At 47.0% G+C, this 20,368-nt stretch overlaps 1 protein-coding gene across 2 annotated transcripts in view; it reads right to left on the bottom strand.

Moving 5' to 3' along the window:
• LOC121548907 (polypeptide N-acetylgalactosaminyltransferase 14-like) overlaps positions 1–20,368 on the bottom strand; it is a 135,732-nt gene that overhangs the window by 36,461 nt on the left and 78,903 nt on the right. The window contains exons 4-6 of one of the 2 annotated variants that reach the window (XM_041860562.2): positions 19,519–19,586; positions 19,152–19,217; positions 2,298–2,419 (exon numbers count right to left, since the gene is read on the bottom strand). In XM_041860562.2, the coding sequence (XP_041716496.1) occupies positions 2,298–2,419; positions 19,152–19,217; positions 19,519–19,586 (256 nt within the window). The remainder of the gene's footprint in view (positions 1–2,297; positions 2,420–19,151; positions 19,218–19,518; positions 19,587–20,368) is intronic. The other variant, XM_045210243.1, reaches the window with a different exon arrangement.

The raw sequence follows: 20,368 nt of genomic DNA, 5'->3' as shown, positions 1-20,368 counted from the left end.
AACGCTGTGTCTGGTGCAAACCCAACACCTCTCATCACCCCGAGAACACCATCCCCTGTGGGGATGTTTTTCATCGGCAGGGACTGGGAAACTGGTCAGAATTGAAGGAATGATGGATGGCGCTAAATACAGGGAAATTCTTGATGTTTGAGACTGGGACGGAGGTTCACCTTCGAGCAGGACAATGGCCCTAAGCATACTGCTAAAGCAACACTCAAGTGGTTTAAGGGGAAACATTTAAATGTCTTGGAATGGCCTAGTCAAACCCCAGACCTCAATGCAATTGAGAATCTGTGGTATGACTTAAAGATTGCTGTACACCAACAGAACCCATCCAACTTGAAGGAGCTGGAGCAGTTTTGCCTTGAAGAATGGGCAAAGATCCCAGTGGCTAGATGTGCCAAGCTTATAGAGACATACCCCAAGAGACTTGCAGCTGTAATTGGTGGAAAAGGTGGCTCTACAAAGTATAGACTTTTGGGGGGCTGAATAGTTATGCACGCTCAAGTTTTCAGTTTTTTTGTCTTATTTCTTGTTTGTTTCACAATAAAAAATATTTTGCATCTTCAAAGTGGTAGGCATGTTGTGTAAATCAAATGATACAAACCCCCCAAAAATCAATTTTAATTGCAGGTTGTAAGGCAACAAACTAGGAAAAATGCCAAGGGGGGTGAATACTTTCACAAGCCACTGTAGTTTTCAAATCCCTTTCAACCAATTGCAAATATCCTTCTCTTCTCAGACATTATGCGGCTCTGAGAGGAATGGTCCTTCACAGCGGTGTGGTGTGTCATGAATATTATACATCTGTCTTTGTGCCTGCATATCCACAAATCAATAAGTCATACATTTAGAAATAAATATGTATATATGAGGACAGTGATGGATGACTCCCTCAGAACAAAATCAGTCGTGCTTCTTTTTATATATTGATTGTTTGTAGACAAGAGCTTCCTGTATTAGCACATACTGTATATTGTATAACTTGATGTGTTATGCCTCGCAGTGCCAAATCCAAAATAATGTTGGCAAGTTGTTGAGAACTTAAGGCCAGACATCAGCAACTGCACCAGGGCATTAAGATTCAGACAGCACTTTGAAGTCAGACATGCAATAAGGTTAGCATATAATTGAATATAACATGTAAGCCCCCCAGCATTAGTCATAGGCCTCTTTCAATGTTTAGAAAGCAGCATGTCCACATAAGACTTTTAAGGTAAGAGAGAGTCAACCGTCAACCCTCTGTCTTAGCCTGTGGGAGATGGGGAGATGGAGGGATGAGAGCGAGAGAGAGTGAGAGAGAGAGAGAGAGAGAGAGAGAGAGAGAGAGAGAGAGAGAGAGAGAGAGAGAGAGAGAGAGAGAGAGCACTTAATCCAGATTAGGGGCAATCAGCGGAACAGCAGAAGGTAAGCTGCCATGTTCACCATAGTCCCACCACTCTACCATCAGCAGCACTAAGAGCTCTCAGCACTAAGAGCTCTGGAGTGGTGTTGGTGGTGGTCGCTGAGACTGACAGTTCACAACACACAATGCTCCACTTCAACACAAACTAGGAGGGAGTTTATCATTCATTTCTGGAGATATAGAAATATGCCAAAAAGAGAAAGCATGTGTAGGAGAGTAGGGTGAGGGTTTTCTTCCTTCAAGTTCTCAACAAGCTGAGAGTGTTTAAGTCTCCTGCACTCCTGCAGACATAGAAATAGTGTATAGTGTCAAAAGGAGAAATACACATTGGAGTTCATTGGAGGGTGGCAGTTAGTGTCTCAAGATCCCAAGAAGCTTTATTTTGTTCAGGGAGAATGATGTCAAAAGGGTATAGGAGAATGGGGTGGATTTTCTTTCTATTCTGGGTTATCCATCAGAAGGTGTAGAGTAGATGTAGGATGTACTGTTAATGTAGACGTAGAATGTGTCACTGCCTGTACTGTTACTGTAGATGTAGGATGTGTCATTGCCTGTACTGTTACTGTAGATGTAGGATGTGTCACTGCCTGTACTGTTACTGTAGACGTAAAATGTGTCACTGCCTGTACTGTTAGTGTAGATGTAGGATGTGTCACTGCCTGTACTGTTACTGTAGATGTAGGATGTGTCACTGCCTGTACTGTTAGTGTAGATGTAGGATGTGTCACTGCCTGTACTGTTACTGTAGATGTAGGATGTGTCACTGCCTGTACTGTTACTGTAGATGTAGGATGTGTCACTGCCTGTACTGTTACTGTAGATGTAGGATGTGTCACTGCCTGTACTGTTACTGTAGATGTAGGATGTGTCACTGCCTGTACTGTTACTGTACCTCTTTGATCCTCTGGAGCAGCGGAGGCAGCCAGTCTTTGTTGACCTCACAGTGACTGTCCAGGAAGGTCAGGACCCCGGCCTTAGCCACGTCCGCCCCACGAACCCTGGAGCGGATCAGACCTGTCAAAGAGGGGTCAAAAGTCATTCTCATCTTTAACCACTGCTGCGTGTGTGTGTCTGTACACGTGTGTCTACCTGCCTGTGTCTGTCTGTATCTAAACCCAACCACTGTATCTAAACCCAACCACCGTGTCTAAACCCAACCACCGTGTCTAAACCCAACAATCGTGTCTAAACCCAACCACCGTGTCTAAACCCAACCACTGTGTCTAAACCCAACCACCGTGTCTAAACCCAACAATCGTGTCTAAACCCAACCACCGTGTCTAAACCCAACCACTGTGTCTAAACCCAACCACCGTGTCTAAACCCAACCACCGTGTCTAAACCCAACCACCGTGTCTAAACCCAACAATCGTGTCTAAACCCAACCACCGTGTCTAAACCCAACCACTGTGTCTAAACCCAACCACCGTGTCTAAACCCAACCACCGTGTCTAAACCCAACCACCGTGTCTAAACCCAACCACCGTGTCTAAACCCAACCACCGTGTCTAAACCCAACCACAGTGTCTAAACCCAACCACCGTGTCTAAACCCAACCACCGTGTCTAAACCCAACCACTGTGTCTAAACTCAAACACTGTCAAATATGATGTTGTTGAAAGTGTTTCTTCTCAGATACTCTGAACACAATGAAGGAGAAATCAATGACTTCACAAGTCCCTGTATTGTCCATTTCATGCGTGGAGACGAGGGAGGTCTTAAAAAAGCCATTTGTGTCTGTTTATGGTGCGGCGACACAATTACAGCCCTTAGACATGAGGGTCTAAATGGGGACATCACACTGTTAAGAGGTCTCAATGATCAAAGGACATTCTGTCCGGGCTAAAGAGCAAAATCAATCGTCCCTGACATAGGACGGAGCGTCATTGTATGAAATTGCAGGACTCCCCTGTAAGTTTCCCCTGTAATGCCGTGACCAGCCAATTAAAAATCCCATTTCATCCTCAATAACACTTTATTTTCTGGATGGCTGAGCTCACCCTCCCCTCAACAGTTGCTAGGTGAAGCCTGACTCTGTACAGAACATAGCTTGTGTTAAAGGAGGGCTGCTGCGGTAGCTGCCTTTACAGACCAGAGTGAGAGAGAGAGAGAAAGCAAGAGGGAGAGAGAAAGAGAAAGAGAGAAAGGAAGAAAGAGAGAGACAGAGCGAGAGTGAGAGAGAGAGAGAGAGGGAGAGTGAGAATAAATAATTAGTGTGTGTGTGTGTCTGTGTGTGTGTGTGTGTGTGTGTGTGTGTGTGTGTGTGTGTGCATAGTGATTATGTTCACTACTGAAGCCTGATAGAGGTGACATGGCATAACAGCTTCTGCTGTTTGTAGCATTAAAGCATTTAGAGTTGAGTTGAGGCCCCAGGGGACTGTTAACTACAACCGGACCATAGACACACACACACACACATGCTCATCAACACTGTAGTGGAACACTGAGGGTGGCTAATGAAACCTCCTAACGACACCATTTGTTATTGAGAAAGCCCCTGAATTGGTTTAAAGATACAATCTAATTGGGGTTGTACTGACTTTTTCACTTGATTAGGTATTATCGGAGAGCCATTTCTTAATGTTGGAATCTTGGTAGTTGTCGTCTTGAGATTAGAGGTCTCTGCTTTTCATTAATACAGCAGGAATCTAATTACCCACAATGCCTCACACCTGTCTCGCCATGATGTCATAGACGAGAACAGCTATTTCTAACAGCACTTGTAGGCTAACGATTTCAAATCATCATCCCATTCCATTAAAATGTGCTCCTTCATTGACAGATCTGAGTGCATGTGAGAGACTTGCATTATATTTAAGTCATTTAGCAGCCGCTAAATCCAGAGCGATTTACAGGACCAATTAGGGTTAGGTGCCTTCCTCAAGGGCACATCGACAGATTTCTCAACTACTCAGCCCAGGGATTTGAACCAGCAACCTTTCAGTAACTGGGCTAACGCTCTTAACCGCTAGGCTACCTGCCGCCCATGTTCATAACTGACCCGTAAAAGCCAATATCAATCCCAGGGTCTGAAACAAAATGATAGCAAGCAATGGCAGGTCGCGACAGGCAGACCTGTGATTGCAGCACTCTAGAAAACCTCACCGCTGCACACGTCAATGGCCCGGAGGACTATCCGTCATTACAACGACCAACCTGCAGAGCAATCATAGTGTGGCAGAGGCCCCATCCAAATGGGTTCCATTAAACTGTAACGCTGTCGTACAGTTGAAGTCGGAAGTTTACATACACTCGTTTTTCAACCACTCCACAAATTTCTTGTTAACAAACTATAGTTTTGGCAAGTCAGTTAGGACATCTACTTTGTGCATGACACAAGTAATTTTTACAACAATTGTTTACAGACAGATTATTTAATTTATAATTCACTGTATCACAATTCCAGTGGGTCAGAAGTTTACATACACTAAGTTGACTTTGCCTTTGAACAGCTTGGAAAATTCCAGAAAATGATGTCATGGCTTTAGAAGCTTCTGATAGGCTACTTGACATAATTTGAGTCAATTGGAGGTGTACCTATGGATGTATTTCAAGGCCTAACTTCAAACTCAGTGCCTCTTTGCTTGACATCATCGGAAAATCAAAAGAAATCAGCCAAGACCTCGGAAAAAAGATTGTAGACCTCCACAAGTCTGGTTCATCCTTGGGAGCAATTTCCAAACGCCTGAAGGTACCACGTTCATGTGTACAAACAATAGTACGCAAGTATAAACACCATGGGACCCCGCAGCCGTCATACCGCTTAGGAAGGAGAGGCATTCTGTCTCCTAGAGATGAACGTACTTTGGTGCGAAAAGTGAAAAACAATCCCAGAACAACAGCAAAGGACCTTGTGAAGATGCTGGAGGAAACAGGTACAAAAGTATCTATATCCACAGTAAAAAGAGTCCTATATCGACATAACCTGAAAGGCCGCTCAGCAAGGAAGAAGTCACTGCTCCACAACCGCCATAAAAAAGCCAGACTACGGTTTGCAACTGCACATGGGGACAAAGATCGTACTTTTTGGAGAAATGTCCTCTGGTCTAATGAAACAAAAATAGAACTCTTTGGCCATAATGACCATCGTTATGTTTGAAGCAACATCTCAAGACATCAGTCAGGAAGTTAAATCTTGGTCGCAAATGGGTCTTCCAAATGGACAATGACCCAAAGCATACTTCCAAAGTTGTGGCAAAATGGCTTAAGGACAACAAAGTCAAGGTATTGGAGTGACCATCACAAAGCCCTGACCTCAATCCTATAGAAAATGTGTGGGCAGAACTGAAAAAGCGTGTGCGAGCAAGGAGGCCTACAAACCTGACTCAGTTACACCAGCTCTGTCAGGAGGTAGGGGTGAGGTGGCGATGGGGTGAGGTTGTGTTTCTGTAAGCGGGAGGTAAGCTTGGCTTCTTCTTTATATGGTGTCGAGTAAAGCTTAAACCATGTATTTAGATTGTAGGTAGGTATTGTAGTTAGGTATTGTAGGTAGTTTATCTAGGTAGTTATTGTAGGTCATTATTGTAGGTAAGTATTGTATTCGGCTGAGCCCGGTGAAGCACAAGGCTAGCTAACCTACTACCTGGACCAATAAAGCTAGCTAGCTAGCGGGTAGCTACTGGTAACTATTAGCAACTGTGGATAGTTGTTTCCAATGTTATTTCACGCTTAAGAGTACCTGTAAAAATGAGCCAGCTAGCTACCTACCATTCAGCTGTTTTTCTAACCTCATTATCTGAAGCGTTAACGTTAGGTAGTTAGTAGCTACTGTACTTGAAATGTAGCTAGCTTGTTGCTACCTGGATAGCTAACTAAACAATAGCTGGAACGACCTAGCTGTAATGTTTGGAGACGCTTTTTCTCCGTTGGGACAGACACGAACTGGCTAAATCAATTCAGTAGCTAGCTTTACACTTAACTAGCTAACAGTAGCTACTAAGGGTAAGTTATAACCTACATTTATTTTAATTTTATTTTTACATACTGGTAACCAGAGTCGTTCAAGACATGGGTGACTAGTTAACATTAGCTTGGCTCTCTCTGTGTGTTTCATACCGTGGGAGGAGGGGTTGGTTCGTTGACAGAGAGCAATGACTAGCTAATATGCTAACTATTCTAGCTAGCTAACTAACTGGCTGAATAAGTTGACGACGTACTCACTCAAACTGTCAAAACTAACCCCAAAACTTTACACAACGTTAGACACGGACGATCTGTTTAGCGTGTTATCACACTATTGGTAGTTTGTTGTAACCGAGTATTGGTGCTAAACCGTGTTATTTTTTTTTACATTTTAGTCATTTAGCAGACGCTCTTATCCAAAGCGACTTACAGTTAGTAAGTGCATACATATTTTATTTTTTTCATACTGGCCCCCCGTGGGAATCGAACCCACAACCCTGGCGTTGCAAGCGCCATGCTCTACCAACTGTGCTACACGGGGAGCTAGCATGCTAGTTAGCTATGGCGTATAGGATACGGTGCCCTGGGCGGTTTTCACAGAAGAATACTGTACCAAGTTAGCTGAATAAACTAAGATGGAGTCTATTCCTAGAAAACGTTGAACCGCTGTAGTTTACAACAATTATAATTTCTAAAGTGGAAGTTGGAAGAGTTATATTTGAGTGTTTCAGTGAAACGTAAGTGAGGGAGGCCCCGCTCTCTTGCTTTCCCAGATGTTTCGTTAATTTCATTCCGATCTCCTTTGCATTATTGTAGCCTTTTCTGTAGCCTGTCAACTATGTGTCTGTCTATCCCTGTTCTCTCCTCTCTGCACAGGCCATACAAACGCTTCACACCGCGTGGCTGCTGCCACTATAATCTGGTGGTCCCTGCACGCACGACCCACGTGGAGTTCCAGGTCTCCGGCAGCCTCTGGAACTGCCGTTCTGGGGCCAACAAGGCAGAGTTAATCTCAGCCTATGCTACCCTCCAGTCCCTCGACTTCTTGGCGCTGACGGAAACATGGATTACCACAGAAAACACTGCTACTCCTACTGCGCTTTCCTCGTCTGATCATGTGTTCTCGCATACCCCGAGAGTATCTGGTCAGCGCGGCGGTGGCACAGGAATCCTCAACTCTCCCAAGTGGACATTCTTTCTTTTCCCCCTGACCCATCTGTCTATCTCCTCATTTGAATTCCATGCTGTCACAGTCACTAGCCCATTCAAGCTTAACATCCTTATCATTTATCGCCCTCCAGATTCCCTTGGAGAGTTCATCAATGAGCTTGACGCCTTGGTAAGTTCCTTTCCTGAGGATGGCTCACCCCTCACAGTTCTGTGTGACTTTAACCTCCCTACGTCTGCCTTCGACTCATTTCTCTCTGCCTCCTTCTTTCCACTCCTTTCCTCTTTTGACCTCACCCTCTCACCGTCCCCCCCTACTCACAAGGCAGGCAATACGCTTGACCTCATCTTTACTAGATGCTGTTCTTCTACTAATCTCAATGCAACTCCCCTCCAAGTCTCCGACCACTACTTTGTATCCTTTTCTCTCTCGCTCTCCTCCAACACTACTAACTCTGTGTCACGATCGTTAGAGAGAGTGGACCAAGGCACAGCGTGATGAGCGAACATACTTTATTATCAATAGTGATAACAAGAACAAAACAACAAACGATAACGACACGTGAAGTCCTTGGCTACAAAATACAACCAACACGGAACACGGAACAAGATCCCACAACAACTGTGGGAAAACAGCCTGTTAAAATGTGGTTCCCAATCAGAGACAACCAGCAACAGCTGACACTCGTTGCCTCTGATTGAGAACCACTCTGGCCAACATAGAAATAGAACAACTAGATAATTCACATAGAACACAAACACATAGAATTTACACACCCTGGCTCAACATATAGAGTCCCCAGAGCCAGGGTGTGACACTCTGCCCCTACTCAGATGGTAATGTGCCATCGCAACCTTCGCTCTCTCTCTCCCGCTACTCTCTCCTCTTCCATCCTGTCATCTCTTCCCTCTGCTAAATCCTTCTCCCTCCGATCTCCTGATTCTGCCTCCTCAACCCTCCTCTCCTCCCTTTCTGCATCTTTTGACTCTCTATGTCCCCACCCCCAAAGGCGCGGACTGCGACCGCGCCTAAACATAAACAAACCAGGGGAGGGCTGGGTGGGCATTCCTCCTCGGAGGCGGTTCCGGCTCCGGGCTTGACCACCACCCTTCAACCATCCCCCCGTGGCGCCCCTGGTCCGGTCTGGCCCCGCTGGCTGGAGCTGGACTGGACATCGTAGAAGCGGATTGCTTAGGCTCCGGTGTGGAGCAGCTGACCGGTACCTGACCAGGCACCGGTGACCCAGGCACGGGTTGTGCCGGACTGATGACGCGCACCCCTGGCTTGGTGCGTGGAGCAGGAACAGGCCGGACCGGACTGACGATGCGCACCCCTGGCTTGGTGCGCGGAGCAGGAACGGGCCGGACCGGGCTGACGATGCGCACCCCTGGCTTGGTGCGTGGAGCAGCAACGGGCGGACCGGTTGACGATGCGCACCCCCTGGCTTGGTGCGTGGAGCAGGAACGGGCGGACCGGGCTGACGATGCGCACCCTGGCTTGGTGCGTGGAGCAGCAACGGGCCGGACCGGGCTGACGATGCGCACCCCTGGCTTGGTGCGTGGAGCAGGAACGGGCCGGACCGGGCTGACGATGCGCACCCCTGGCTTGGGCGTGGAGCAGCAACGGGCCGGACCGGCTGACGATGCGCACCCCTGGCTTGGTGCGTGGAGCAGGAATGTGCCGGACCGGGCTGACGATGCGCACTCCTGGCTTGCGCGTGGAGCAGCAACGGGCCGGACCGGGCTGACGATGCGTACTCCTGGCTTGGTGCGTGGAGCAGGAACGGGCCGTACCGGGCTGACGATGCGCACCCCTGGCGGGTGCGTGGAGCAGGAACGGGCCGCATCGGCTGACGATGCGCACCCCTGGCTTGGTGCGTGGAGCAGGAATGGGCCGGGCCGGGCTGACGACTCGCACCCCTGGCTTGGTGCGAGTGGCAGGAACAGGCCGGGCCGGGCTGGCGACTTGCACCCCTGGCTTGGTGCGAGTGGCAGGAACAGGCCGGGCCGGGCTGGCGACGTGCACCGTAGGCTTGGTGCGAGGGGCAGGAACAGGCCGGGCTGGGCTGGCGACTCGCACCCCTGGCTTGGTGCGAGGAGCAGGAACAGGCCGGGCCGGGCTGGCGACGCGCACCGTAGGCTTGGTGCGAGGGGCAGGAACAGGCCGGGCTGGGCTGGCGGCGCGACCGTAGGCTTGGTGCGAGGGGCAGGAACAGGCCGGGCTGGGCTGGCGACGCACACCGTAGGCTTGGTGCGAGGAGCAGGAACAGGCCGGGCCGGGCTGTGGAGACGGATTGGAGGCCTGGAGTGAAGAGCTGCCACAACCCGTCCTGGCCGAATGCCTACCTTCACCCACTCTGTGTGAGGCATCAGCACAGGACGTACAGGGCTGTGTACCCGTACTGGCATAACAGCACGTGACACCGGCGCAGGATATCCGGGACCGAGGAGGGGCACTGGAGGCCACGAGCGCTGAGCCGGCACACTCCGTCCTGGCTGCATGCCCACCTTCGCACGACACGTGCGGGGTGCTCGCACAGGACTTACCGGACTATGCCGGACCACTCGTGGCACAGTACGCAGCTCCGCATACCCCGGAACCTGCCCAGTCTCATGCTGCCATGCCTGAGTACGGGAAGTTGGCTCTGCTCTACATCCAGGCTCCGCCAACCCGCCTTCCGGCCCCCCAAACCCGGTGGCCTCCTCTCCTAATCTCCCAATTCGCCCTGTGGCAGCCTCCTGCTGCCCAGTTGCCCATGCCGTGTGCTCCCCCCCTAAAAATTTTTTGGGGTTGCCTCTCGTCCGTCCGACGACGACACTGTTGATGCCGTTGCTCCTCTCTCGCCAGGGCCTTAACCTTAGCCCATGGCCCTTTACCCCCGAGCATGTCCTCCCAGGACCACAATTGGCCCACCTGGGCCATCGCCAACCTCTCCAGCTCCTTACCCGGTGCTTCCTCCCATGTCCAGGCTGCCTGCTCCTGGACACGTTGCTTGGTCCTGGTTTGGTGGGATCTTCTGTCACGATCGTTAGAGAGAGTGGACCAAGGCACAGCGTGATGAGCGAACATACTTTATTATCAATAGTGATAACAAGAACAAAACAACAAACGATAACGACACGTGAAGTCCTTGGCTACAAAATACAACCAACACGGAACACGGAACAAGATCCCACAACAACTGTGGGAAAACAGCCTGTTAAAATGTGGTTCCCAATCAGAGACAACCAGCAACAGCTGACACTCGTTGCCTCTGATTGAGAACCACTCTGGCCAACATAGAAATAGAACAACTAGATAATTCACATAGAACACAAACACATAGAATTTACACACCCTGGCTCAACATATAGAGTCCCCAGAGCCAGGGTGTGACACTCTGCCCCTACTCAGATGGTAATGTGCCATCGCAACCTTCGCTCTCTCTCTCCCGCTACTCTCTCCTCTTCCATCCTGTCATCTCTTCCCTCTGCTAAATCCTTCTCCCTCCGATCTCCTGATTCTGCCTCCTCAACCCTCCTCTCCTCCCTTTCTGCATCTTTTGACTCTCTATGTCCCCTATCCTCCCGGCCGGCTTGGTCCTCCCCTCCTGCTCCGTGGCTTGACGACTCATTGCGAGCTCACAGAACAGGGCTCCGGGCAGCCGAGCGGAAATGGAGGAAAACTAGACTCCCTGCGGACCTTTCATCTTTTCACTCCCTCCTCTCTACATTCTCTTCCTCTGTTTCTGCTGCTAAAGCCACTTTCTACCACTCTAAATTTCAAGCCTCTGCCTCTAGCCCTAGGAAGCTCTTTGCCACCTTCTCCTCCCTGCTGAATCCTCCTCCTCCTCCTCCTCCTCCTCCTCCCTCCTCCCTCTCTTTGGATGACTTCGTCAACAATTTGGAAAAGAAGGTTGACGACATCCGATCCTCATTTATTAAGTCAAATGACACCACTGGTCCTGCTCACACTGCCCTACCTTATGCTTTGACTTCTTTCTCCCCTCTCTCTCCAGATAAAATCTTGCGACTTGTGACGGCCGGCCGCCCAACAACCTGCCCGCTTGACCCTAACCCCTCCTCTCTTCTCCAGACCATTTCCGGAGACCTTCTCCCTTACCTCACCTCGCTCATCAACTCATCCTTGACCGCTGGCCATGTCCCTTCCGTCTTCAAGACACTTGGCTCTGTCATATCCTCACATGGTCTCTCCTATCATTGCTACGCAGACGACACACAATTAATTTTCTCCTTTCCCCCTTCTGCTAACCAGGTGGTGAATCGCATCTCAGCATGTCTGGCAGACATATCAGTGTGGATGTCGGATCACCACCTCAAGCTGAACCTCAGCAAGACGGAGCTGCTCTTCCTCCCGGGGAAGGACTGCCCGCTCCATGATCTCGCCATCACGGTTGACAACTCCATTGTGTCCTTGGCATGACCTTGGCATGACCCTGGACAACACCCTGTCTTTCTCCGCTAACATCAAAGCGGTGACCCGATCCTGCAGGTTCATGCTCTACAACATTTGCAGAGTACGACCCTACCTTACACAGAAAGCGGCACTGGTCCTAATCCAGGCACTTGTCATCTCCCGTCTGGATTACTGCAACTCGCTGTTGGCTGGGCTCCCTGCCTGTGCCATTAAACCCCTACAACTTATCCAGAACGCTGCAGCCCGTCTGGTGTTCAACCTTCCCAAGTTCTCTCATGTCACCCGCTCCTCCGCACACTCCACTGGCTTCCAGTTGAGGCTCGCATCTACTACAAGACCATGGTGCTTGCCTACGGAGCTGTGAGGGGAACGGCACCTCCTTACCTTCAGGCTCTGATCAAACCCTACACCCAAACGAGGGCACTATGTTCATCCACCTCTGGCCTGCTAGCCCCCCTACCTCTACGGAAGCACAGTTCCCGCTCAGCTCAGTCAAAGCTATTCGCTGCTCTGGCACCCCAATGGTGGACAGGACAGCGGAGTCACTTGAAACCCTACCTCTTTAAGGAATACCTGGAATAGTATAAAAGTAATCCTTCTATTATTCTGACATTTCACATTCTTAAAATAAAGTGGTGATCCTAACTGACCTAAAACAGGGAATATTTACTAGGATTAAATGTCAGGAATTGTGAAAAACTGAGTTTAAATGTAGTTGGCTAAGGTGTATGTAAACTTCCGACTTCAACTGTATAAACACCCTCACCCACTCACCCCCTCCATACCTAGCCCCTTCAGCTCCTCCTCCTCACCCTTTCATCCTCCTCCTACACCCTTAATATAATTATTGCCATTTAGCAGATGCTTTTATCCAAAATGACTCACAGTCATGGTGCATACATTTGTTTATGTATGGGTGGTGGCGGGAATTGAACCCACTATCCTGGCATTGCAAGAGCCATTCTCTTACAACGGAGCTACAGAGGACCACCCCTCTGTTTCTCCCCACACCCACTCACTGTTAGATTCTGTTCCTGCTGCACCTGACAGATCAATTGCATTTTCAGATGAGCTAGCTCCATATTTCCAGCAAGACGATCACTGAAAAGCTTAACCTATTAATGGATTTATATCTCTCTTCTTCATACCAGGGCTCTTAATCACTGTTCTTACAGAGGTTTTACAATATAATCCATGCTCTGTCACCTCTGTCACATCACACCCCCTTATCTGTCCCAGGCTGAGAACAAGTCAAGAAGTGACACTGGGTTTTAGGTTTGTTTGCAAGAGGAGGTTTCATGCATTTCAGTCACGCTTGCACTGAGTACAATGACAACTAGGGGAATAAACATAAAAAACTAAAGTACAAGAAAATGTTCAGCAATGACAACAGTCTATTGCACCAGCCTACAATTAAATACTTTAAGACACTGAAGGCTTCAACAATTATCAAAACAGCCCCCTATCTTCCTGCATTATACAGTAACTGAGGTGGATGCTGTCAGATAGTATCCATATTCCTTGGTGTTACTAGGTGAAGCTAGCTGCTTTTGGAGATTTTTGGATGTCAGATTGTCAGCCTGTGAGGTGAGATGGGGTTCATCTCCATTACCCCTCTGCTGAACCCTCCTATCAGGGGAACTTAAAACGCCTGTGAGCGCAGGGGCACCTCTATCCACGCACAGCAATCTGCATCTCGTTACTGTCTGATTCCACCTCTCAGCTTTTCAACCATATATTTCACTTCAGACTGTATAATGTGCTGAATCTGATGATTCTCTGCCTTACCAGACAAGCACAGACAGATAGCGTGGAGGGGTTTTAACTAGCAAGCCGCACACACTGCTTTACAGCTTTTTTCTGTTTGCTTTTTTAAAAATAACCTATTTAAAGGCTATTTAAATGGCATCACTGAGAACACCCCTGTGGATTTATATAAAAGGTGACACAGGGAGCTGCAAAATAATCATAATGACATATGAGTTTCCTGAAAACAGTGACTCATAATGCAATCTAATAGTTTTCTGTTTAGTTGTGCTCAGACTGTATTCCAGTCAACCTTTTGATGTGTTGATATAATCAAATCAATATTTATAGAGATACACAGACTAGATTCACACGTTGTCTAAATGGGATCATGATATCTATGACACATACAGTGCCTTCAGAAAGTATTCATACCCCTTGACAGCCTGAATTCAAAATGGATTAAATCGATTTTTTTTTCTCACCCACCTACACAATACCCCATAATGACAAAGTGAAAACATGTTTTTTGAAATGTTTGCAAATGTTTTGAAAATAAAAAACAATATCTAATTTACATAAGTGTTCACACCCCTGAGTCAATACTTTGTAGAAGCACCTTTGGCAGAGATTAAAGCTGTGAGTCTTTCTGGGTAAGTCTCTAGGAGCTGTGCAACATTTGTCCATTATTCTTTTCAAAATTCTTCAAGCTCTGTCAAATTGGATGTTGATCATTGCTAGACAACCATTTTCAGGTCTTGCCATAGATTTCCAAGTAGATTTAAGTCAAAACTATAACTCGGCAGCTCAGGAACATTCACTGTCATCTTGGTAAGCAACTCCAGCGTCAAATTTTATTGGTCACATACACATATTTAGCAGATGTTATTGTGGGTGTAGCGAAATGCTTGTGTTCCTAGCTCCAACAGTGCAGTAGTATCTAACAATTCACAACAATACACACAAACCTAAAAGTAAAGAATGGAATTAAGAAATATATAAATATTAGGACGAGCAATGTCGGAGTGGCATTGACTAAAATAATGTAGAATAGAATACAGTATATACATATGAAATGAGTAAAGCAGTATGTAAACATTATTAAAGTGACTCATGTTCCATTATTAAAGGGACCAGTAATTCCATGTCTATGTACATAGGGCAGCAGCCTCTAAGGTGCAGGGTTTAGTAACCAGGTGGTAGCCGGCTAGTGATGGCTATTTAACAGTCTGATGGCCTTGAGATAGAAGCTGTTTTTCAGTCTCTCGGTCCCAGCTTTGATGCACCTGTACTGACCACGCCTTCTGGATGATAGCGGGGTGAACAGGCCGTGGCTTGGGTGGTTGATGTCCTTGATGATCTTTTTGGCCTTCCTGTGACATCGGGTGCTGTAGCTGTCCTGGAGGGCAGGCAGTGTGCCCCTGGTGATGCGTTGGGCAAACCGCACCACCCTCTGGAGAGCCCTGCAGTTGCGGGCGGTGCAGATGCCGTACCAGGTGGTGAAACAGCCCGACAGGATGCTCTCAATTGTGCATCTGTAAAAGTTTGTGAGGGTCTTAGGGGCCAAGCAGAATTTGCACCTTCTTCCCCACACTGTCTGTGTGGGTGGACCATTTCAGATTGTCAGTGATGTGTACACCGAGGAACTTGAAGCTTTTCACCTTTTTGACTGTGGTCCCGTCGATGTGGATACGGGCGTGCTCCCTCTGCTGTTTCCTGAAGTCCACGATCAGCTGCTTCGTTTTGTTGACGTTGAGGGAGAGGTTATTTTCCTGTCACCACTCCGCCAGGGCCCTCACCTCCTCCCTGTAGGCTGTCTCGTCATTGTTGGTAATCAGGCCTACTACTGTTGCGTCGTCTGCAAACTTGATGATTGAGTTGGAGGCGTGCGTGGCCACGCAGTCATGGGTGAACAGGGAGTACAGGATGGGGCTGAGCACGCTCACTTGTGGGGCCCCTGTGTTGAGGATCAGCAAAGTGGAGGTGTTGTTTCTTACCTTCACCACCTGTGGGCGGCCCGTCAGGAAGTCCAGGACCCAGTTGCACAGGGTGGGGTTTACACCCAGGGCCCCAAGCTTAATGATGAGCTTGGAGGGTACTATGGTGTTGAAGGCTGAGCTATAGTCAATGAACAGCATTCTTACATAGGTATTCCTCTTGTCCAGATGGGATAGAGCAGTGTGCAGTGCTATGGCGATTGCATCATCTGTGTATCTATTGGTGCGGTATGCATATTGAAGTGGGTCTAGGGTGTCAGGTAAGGTAGAGGTGATATGATCATTGACTAGCCTCTCAAAGCACTTCATGCTAGTGAGTGCTACGGGGCGATAGTCATTTAGTTCAGTTAGAATTGCTTTCTTGGGTACGGGAACAATGGTGGACATCTTGAAGCAAGTGGAGACAGCAGACTGGGATAAGGAGAGATTGAATATGTCCGTAAACACTCCAGCCAGCTGGTCTGCGCATGCTCTGAGGACGTGGTTAGGGATGCTGTCTGGGCCAGCAGCCTTGCGAGGGTTAACACGCTTAAATGTCTTACTCACATCAGCCACGGAGGACGAGAGCCCACAGTCCTTGGGAGCGGGCCGCATCGGTGGCACTGTGTTATCCTCAAAGCAGGCGAAGAAGGTGTTTAGCTTGTCTGGGAGCAAGACGTCGGTGTCCGCAACGTGGCTGTTTTTCTCTTTGTAATCCGTGATTGTCTGTAGACCCTGCCACATACGTCTCGTATCTAAGCCGTTGAATTGCGACTCCACTTTGAAGTTCTGACGTTCTGCCTGTTTGAATGCTTTAAGGAGGGAATAACTACACTGTTTGTATTCAACCATATTCCCAGTCACCTTGCCATGGTTAAATGCGGTGGTTCGCGCTTTCAGTTTTGCCTTGTGTTTAAGGTTATATTCCTATTGAAAGGTGAATTCATTTCCCAGTGTCTGGTGGAAAGCAGACTGAACCAGGTTTTCCTCTAGGATGTTGCCTGTACTTAGCTCCATTTCATTTATTTTTTATCCTGAAAACCTCCCCAGTCCTTAATGATTACAAGCATACCCATAACATGATACAGCCACCACTATAATCGGAAATATGGAGAGCAGTACTCAGTAATGTGTTGTATTGGATTTGCCCCAAATATAACACTTTGTATTCAGGACAAACATTTGATTGATTTTCCACATAACTTTAGTGCCTTGTTGCAAACAGGATGCATGTTTTGGAATATTTGTATTATGTACAGACTTCCTTCTTTTGACTCTGTCAATTAGGTTAGTATTGTGAAGTAACTACAATGTTATTGATCCATCCTCAGTTTTCTCCTTTCACAGCCATTCAACTCTGTAACTGTTTTAAAGTCTCCATTGGCCTCTTGGTAAAATCCCTGAGCGGTTTCCTTCCTCTCCGGCAACTGAGTTAGGAAGGACGCCTGAATCTTTGTAGTGACTGGGTGTATTGATACACCATCCAAAGTGTAATTAATAACTTCATCATGCTCAAAGGGATATTCAAAGTCTTCTTTTTTTATTTTTACTAATCTACCAATAGGTGCACTTCTTTGCAAAGCATTGGAAAACCTCCCTGGTCTTTGTGGTTGAATCTGTGTTTAAAATTCACTGCTCGACTGAGGGACCTTACAGATAATTGTATGTGTGGGGTACAGAGATGAGGTAGTCATTCAAAAGCCATGTTAAACACTATTATTGCACACAGAGTGAGTCCATGCTACTTATTATGTGACTGGTTAAGCATATTTCTACTCCTGAACTTATTTAGGATTGCTATAACAAAGGGATTGAATACTTATTGAGTCATGACACTTCAGCTTTTCATTTTTTATTAATTTATACAAATTTCAATAAACATAATTCCACTTAGACATTATGGGGTATTGTGTATAGGCCAGTGACAAGACAAAAAAGTATCAATTTAATCAATATTCAATTCAGGCCGTAACACAACAAAATCATGGAAAAAGTGAAGGGGTGTGAATACTTTCTGAAGGCACTGTATAACAGTGATGCTATTGCATCACCACATAACACTCAAATCCAACCCTCTCGAGTCAACACATCCCTGAATCTACTCTCTTGTCTCACAGCCAGTTGTGTAGTGGGGGCTATACGCAGGTATACGCTATATAACCACCTTTTTTCCAGTGGGCATTGCATATACTCACTTCTTAATCCCCACTGATGTGTATCAAAGTAGTGCAGTGGAAGTGTCCACCGTATCAATTAGCCTATGTAGTAGAATAGAGAAATCATGCACAAAGTAGCCTATACAATCACGCCGCACACATAGCCTAATTTCAGTGGAATATCACCCAAGAAATATAACCCAAGATGTCCACCAGATTTTATTTTTCCATATATCTAGCCCGGATTTTCAGTACTTGACACACATGTGCTTCGCTTTCAACTAGCTAAACGCTAGCTAGTTCAAGTCTGTCACTGTACTTCTGTTTGTACCACTGCATGGTAAAGCAATGCACGAGTCGAAAATGTTGAAAGCATGCGGTACACAGAACGCACCGCAGCCTAGTGCGGCATCCCCGCTACAGTGCGCAACTGCTCCATTGAAATGAATGACTTCGGCCGAAACGCGAAGAGTTTGATGCATCTGGTGGACATGAGATGTACTAGAGTAGGTAGGAAAGACGTTTTTAAACGTATGATATCTGCCAGTAAATGCTAACTAAGGCAACAATGGGTATGCAAACCAGGTATTGAAAAAGTTTGGTCCGAAGTCTTAGTTGAATCTTTGCGATGCGCAATTCAGTCATCATGCTCTGTTCTGAAGGGTTTCACCAAAAAACCTTCCCAATTAAAATATGAAGGCAAAGTAGGCCTACCTGGCAGAATGATATCATAATGATTTGTATCAATCTGGATGGCATTTCTTTTGCAAACTCGGCCATCACATGTACACTGTAGGCCTACATTGTAGACTACAATATAGAAACCAAATGTCTCTTGCTAGGTGCCCAATTGAATTAAAGGGCAACTACACCCTCCCAAAAATATATTTTTAGATTTTTTCCAGACTTTAAAAATGGTCTCCTGATGTGGTTTAAGCATAGTTGTGGACTTAGAACATCCAATTTTTGAAATGAGGTCGAAACAATGTTGATTCTACCAGTGTGTGCCCAGTGGGTTTCCTTCGCCAGGCGTACCGTTTGGGAATTCTTTTGCCAAATTAGGGTATCCACACTTCTCCAGGCACCACTACACCACTGCTCACAGCTGGTGCTTGAGCTATTCCATGTGCTCTGAAATCATCTACTGCAGGCAGGCTACTAGTGCTCCAATCAGGGGAAACATCCTCCTGGTCTACTGTTATCTCCTCACAACAACATTAGGCTCTAACGCTGCTCTTCCCTCTCAGAAGAAAAGTGGTGGTGGGCTCTAAGGTGTGTGTTCAAGTTGAGGACACAATTGTGTACTGCACGGATAAAATACTCTCTACACACACACACACGCAGGCACGCACATTATCACACACACAAATGAACTAGGTTACCTTCTCTCCTGTCATTCCGAAAACACTTTACTTTGGGCAACTTGGTGAGTAGAAGGCAGTCGTTTGCTGAAAGAGATCATTTGATTCAGTGTTAGATGCAATGTCCTCAACACTGTCACCCACACAGCGCATGGTATTGGGATTGAATTGTAATAAACATATTGATAGAGACAGGGGAAATCTTTTCAATCACTGATAATTTTTACCCCCGGCAGATGACCCAGAATGGGAGAGCTCATCTCATCCATCTCCAATCCATTTCCACACTGGCTCCTGCTGGAATCAGCTCCATCGCTATCTCTATCTCTGCTCACAGCTGCTCCTCTACTACTCACCAGCCACTGTAGTCAGCCTCTACTCTACTTACCATCCTCACTGTAGTCATCTACCAGGATGATCTCGTGAATCAGGTGGACTGGCGTCCGGTTCAGCACACTGCAAAAGGAGAGGGGAGAAAGAGTAGTGTTAGAAACTATTGCATTTCTTAAAGACTACAATCGTTATTGAGCTGCAAGTACTGTAATCTACTTTTACCCCACGTTATGGGAAAAATTGAGAATGGTATTACGGCTTTAATAAAACAACACTATTTCATTAGTTCTGAAGATTACAAAATTAAAAATTCATAACTTCAGCCCCCAAAATTCAATTTGGATGGTTTTCTATTAAGTGTATGAGAAAATACAGGAACACTCTTTTTGGCTTTAGCTCTTTTTCCTCCTAACACCATCCTTTTACATTAAACTCTCTCTATAAGAACCACACTGGAATCTCCCTCTAAGATGATCTCTCCTCTCCTGGGGCACATGGCTGAACAGCAGGTGATGGAGGAAGAAGAGATGGAGAGAAAGCTGCACCACCTCCCTCAAATTACTTCACCTTTAATCCCAGTCTGAATCAAGGCACATCAACCCTCTTCTCCTACCTCTCAGGCCCTCACACCCTATACCTACCACACCCACAAATGATCTCTCTCTCTCTCTCTCTCTCTCTCTCTCTATTCACTGATCTACACCACTCCGCCCACCTAAAGCTAAACCTCTCTCCTCTCCTCTCAGCCTGGCCAACTTCCTGGAGAGATGACACACACCAGTGGAGAGCAGAGCATGTCTACCCAGACAGCCAATCAGTATAACCATCCCTGTCCCATTACTGGTCAGGCGTGCTCCGATGATAGTGGTGAAATTCTGGAAGGGGACGACACAGCGATGCTCACA

The sequence above is a fragment of the Coregonus clupeaformis genome, chromosome 33, assembly GCF_020615455.1.
Source record: "Coregonus clupeaformis isolate EN_2021a chromosome 33, ASM2061545v1, whole genome shotgun sequence".
NCBI lineage: Eukaryota > Metazoa > Chordata > Actinopteri > Salmoniformes > Salmonidae > Coregonus > Coregonus clupeaformis.
Note: the sequence above shows the minus strand (reverse complement) of the source record. Positions and strands in the feature narration are given on the sequence as shown.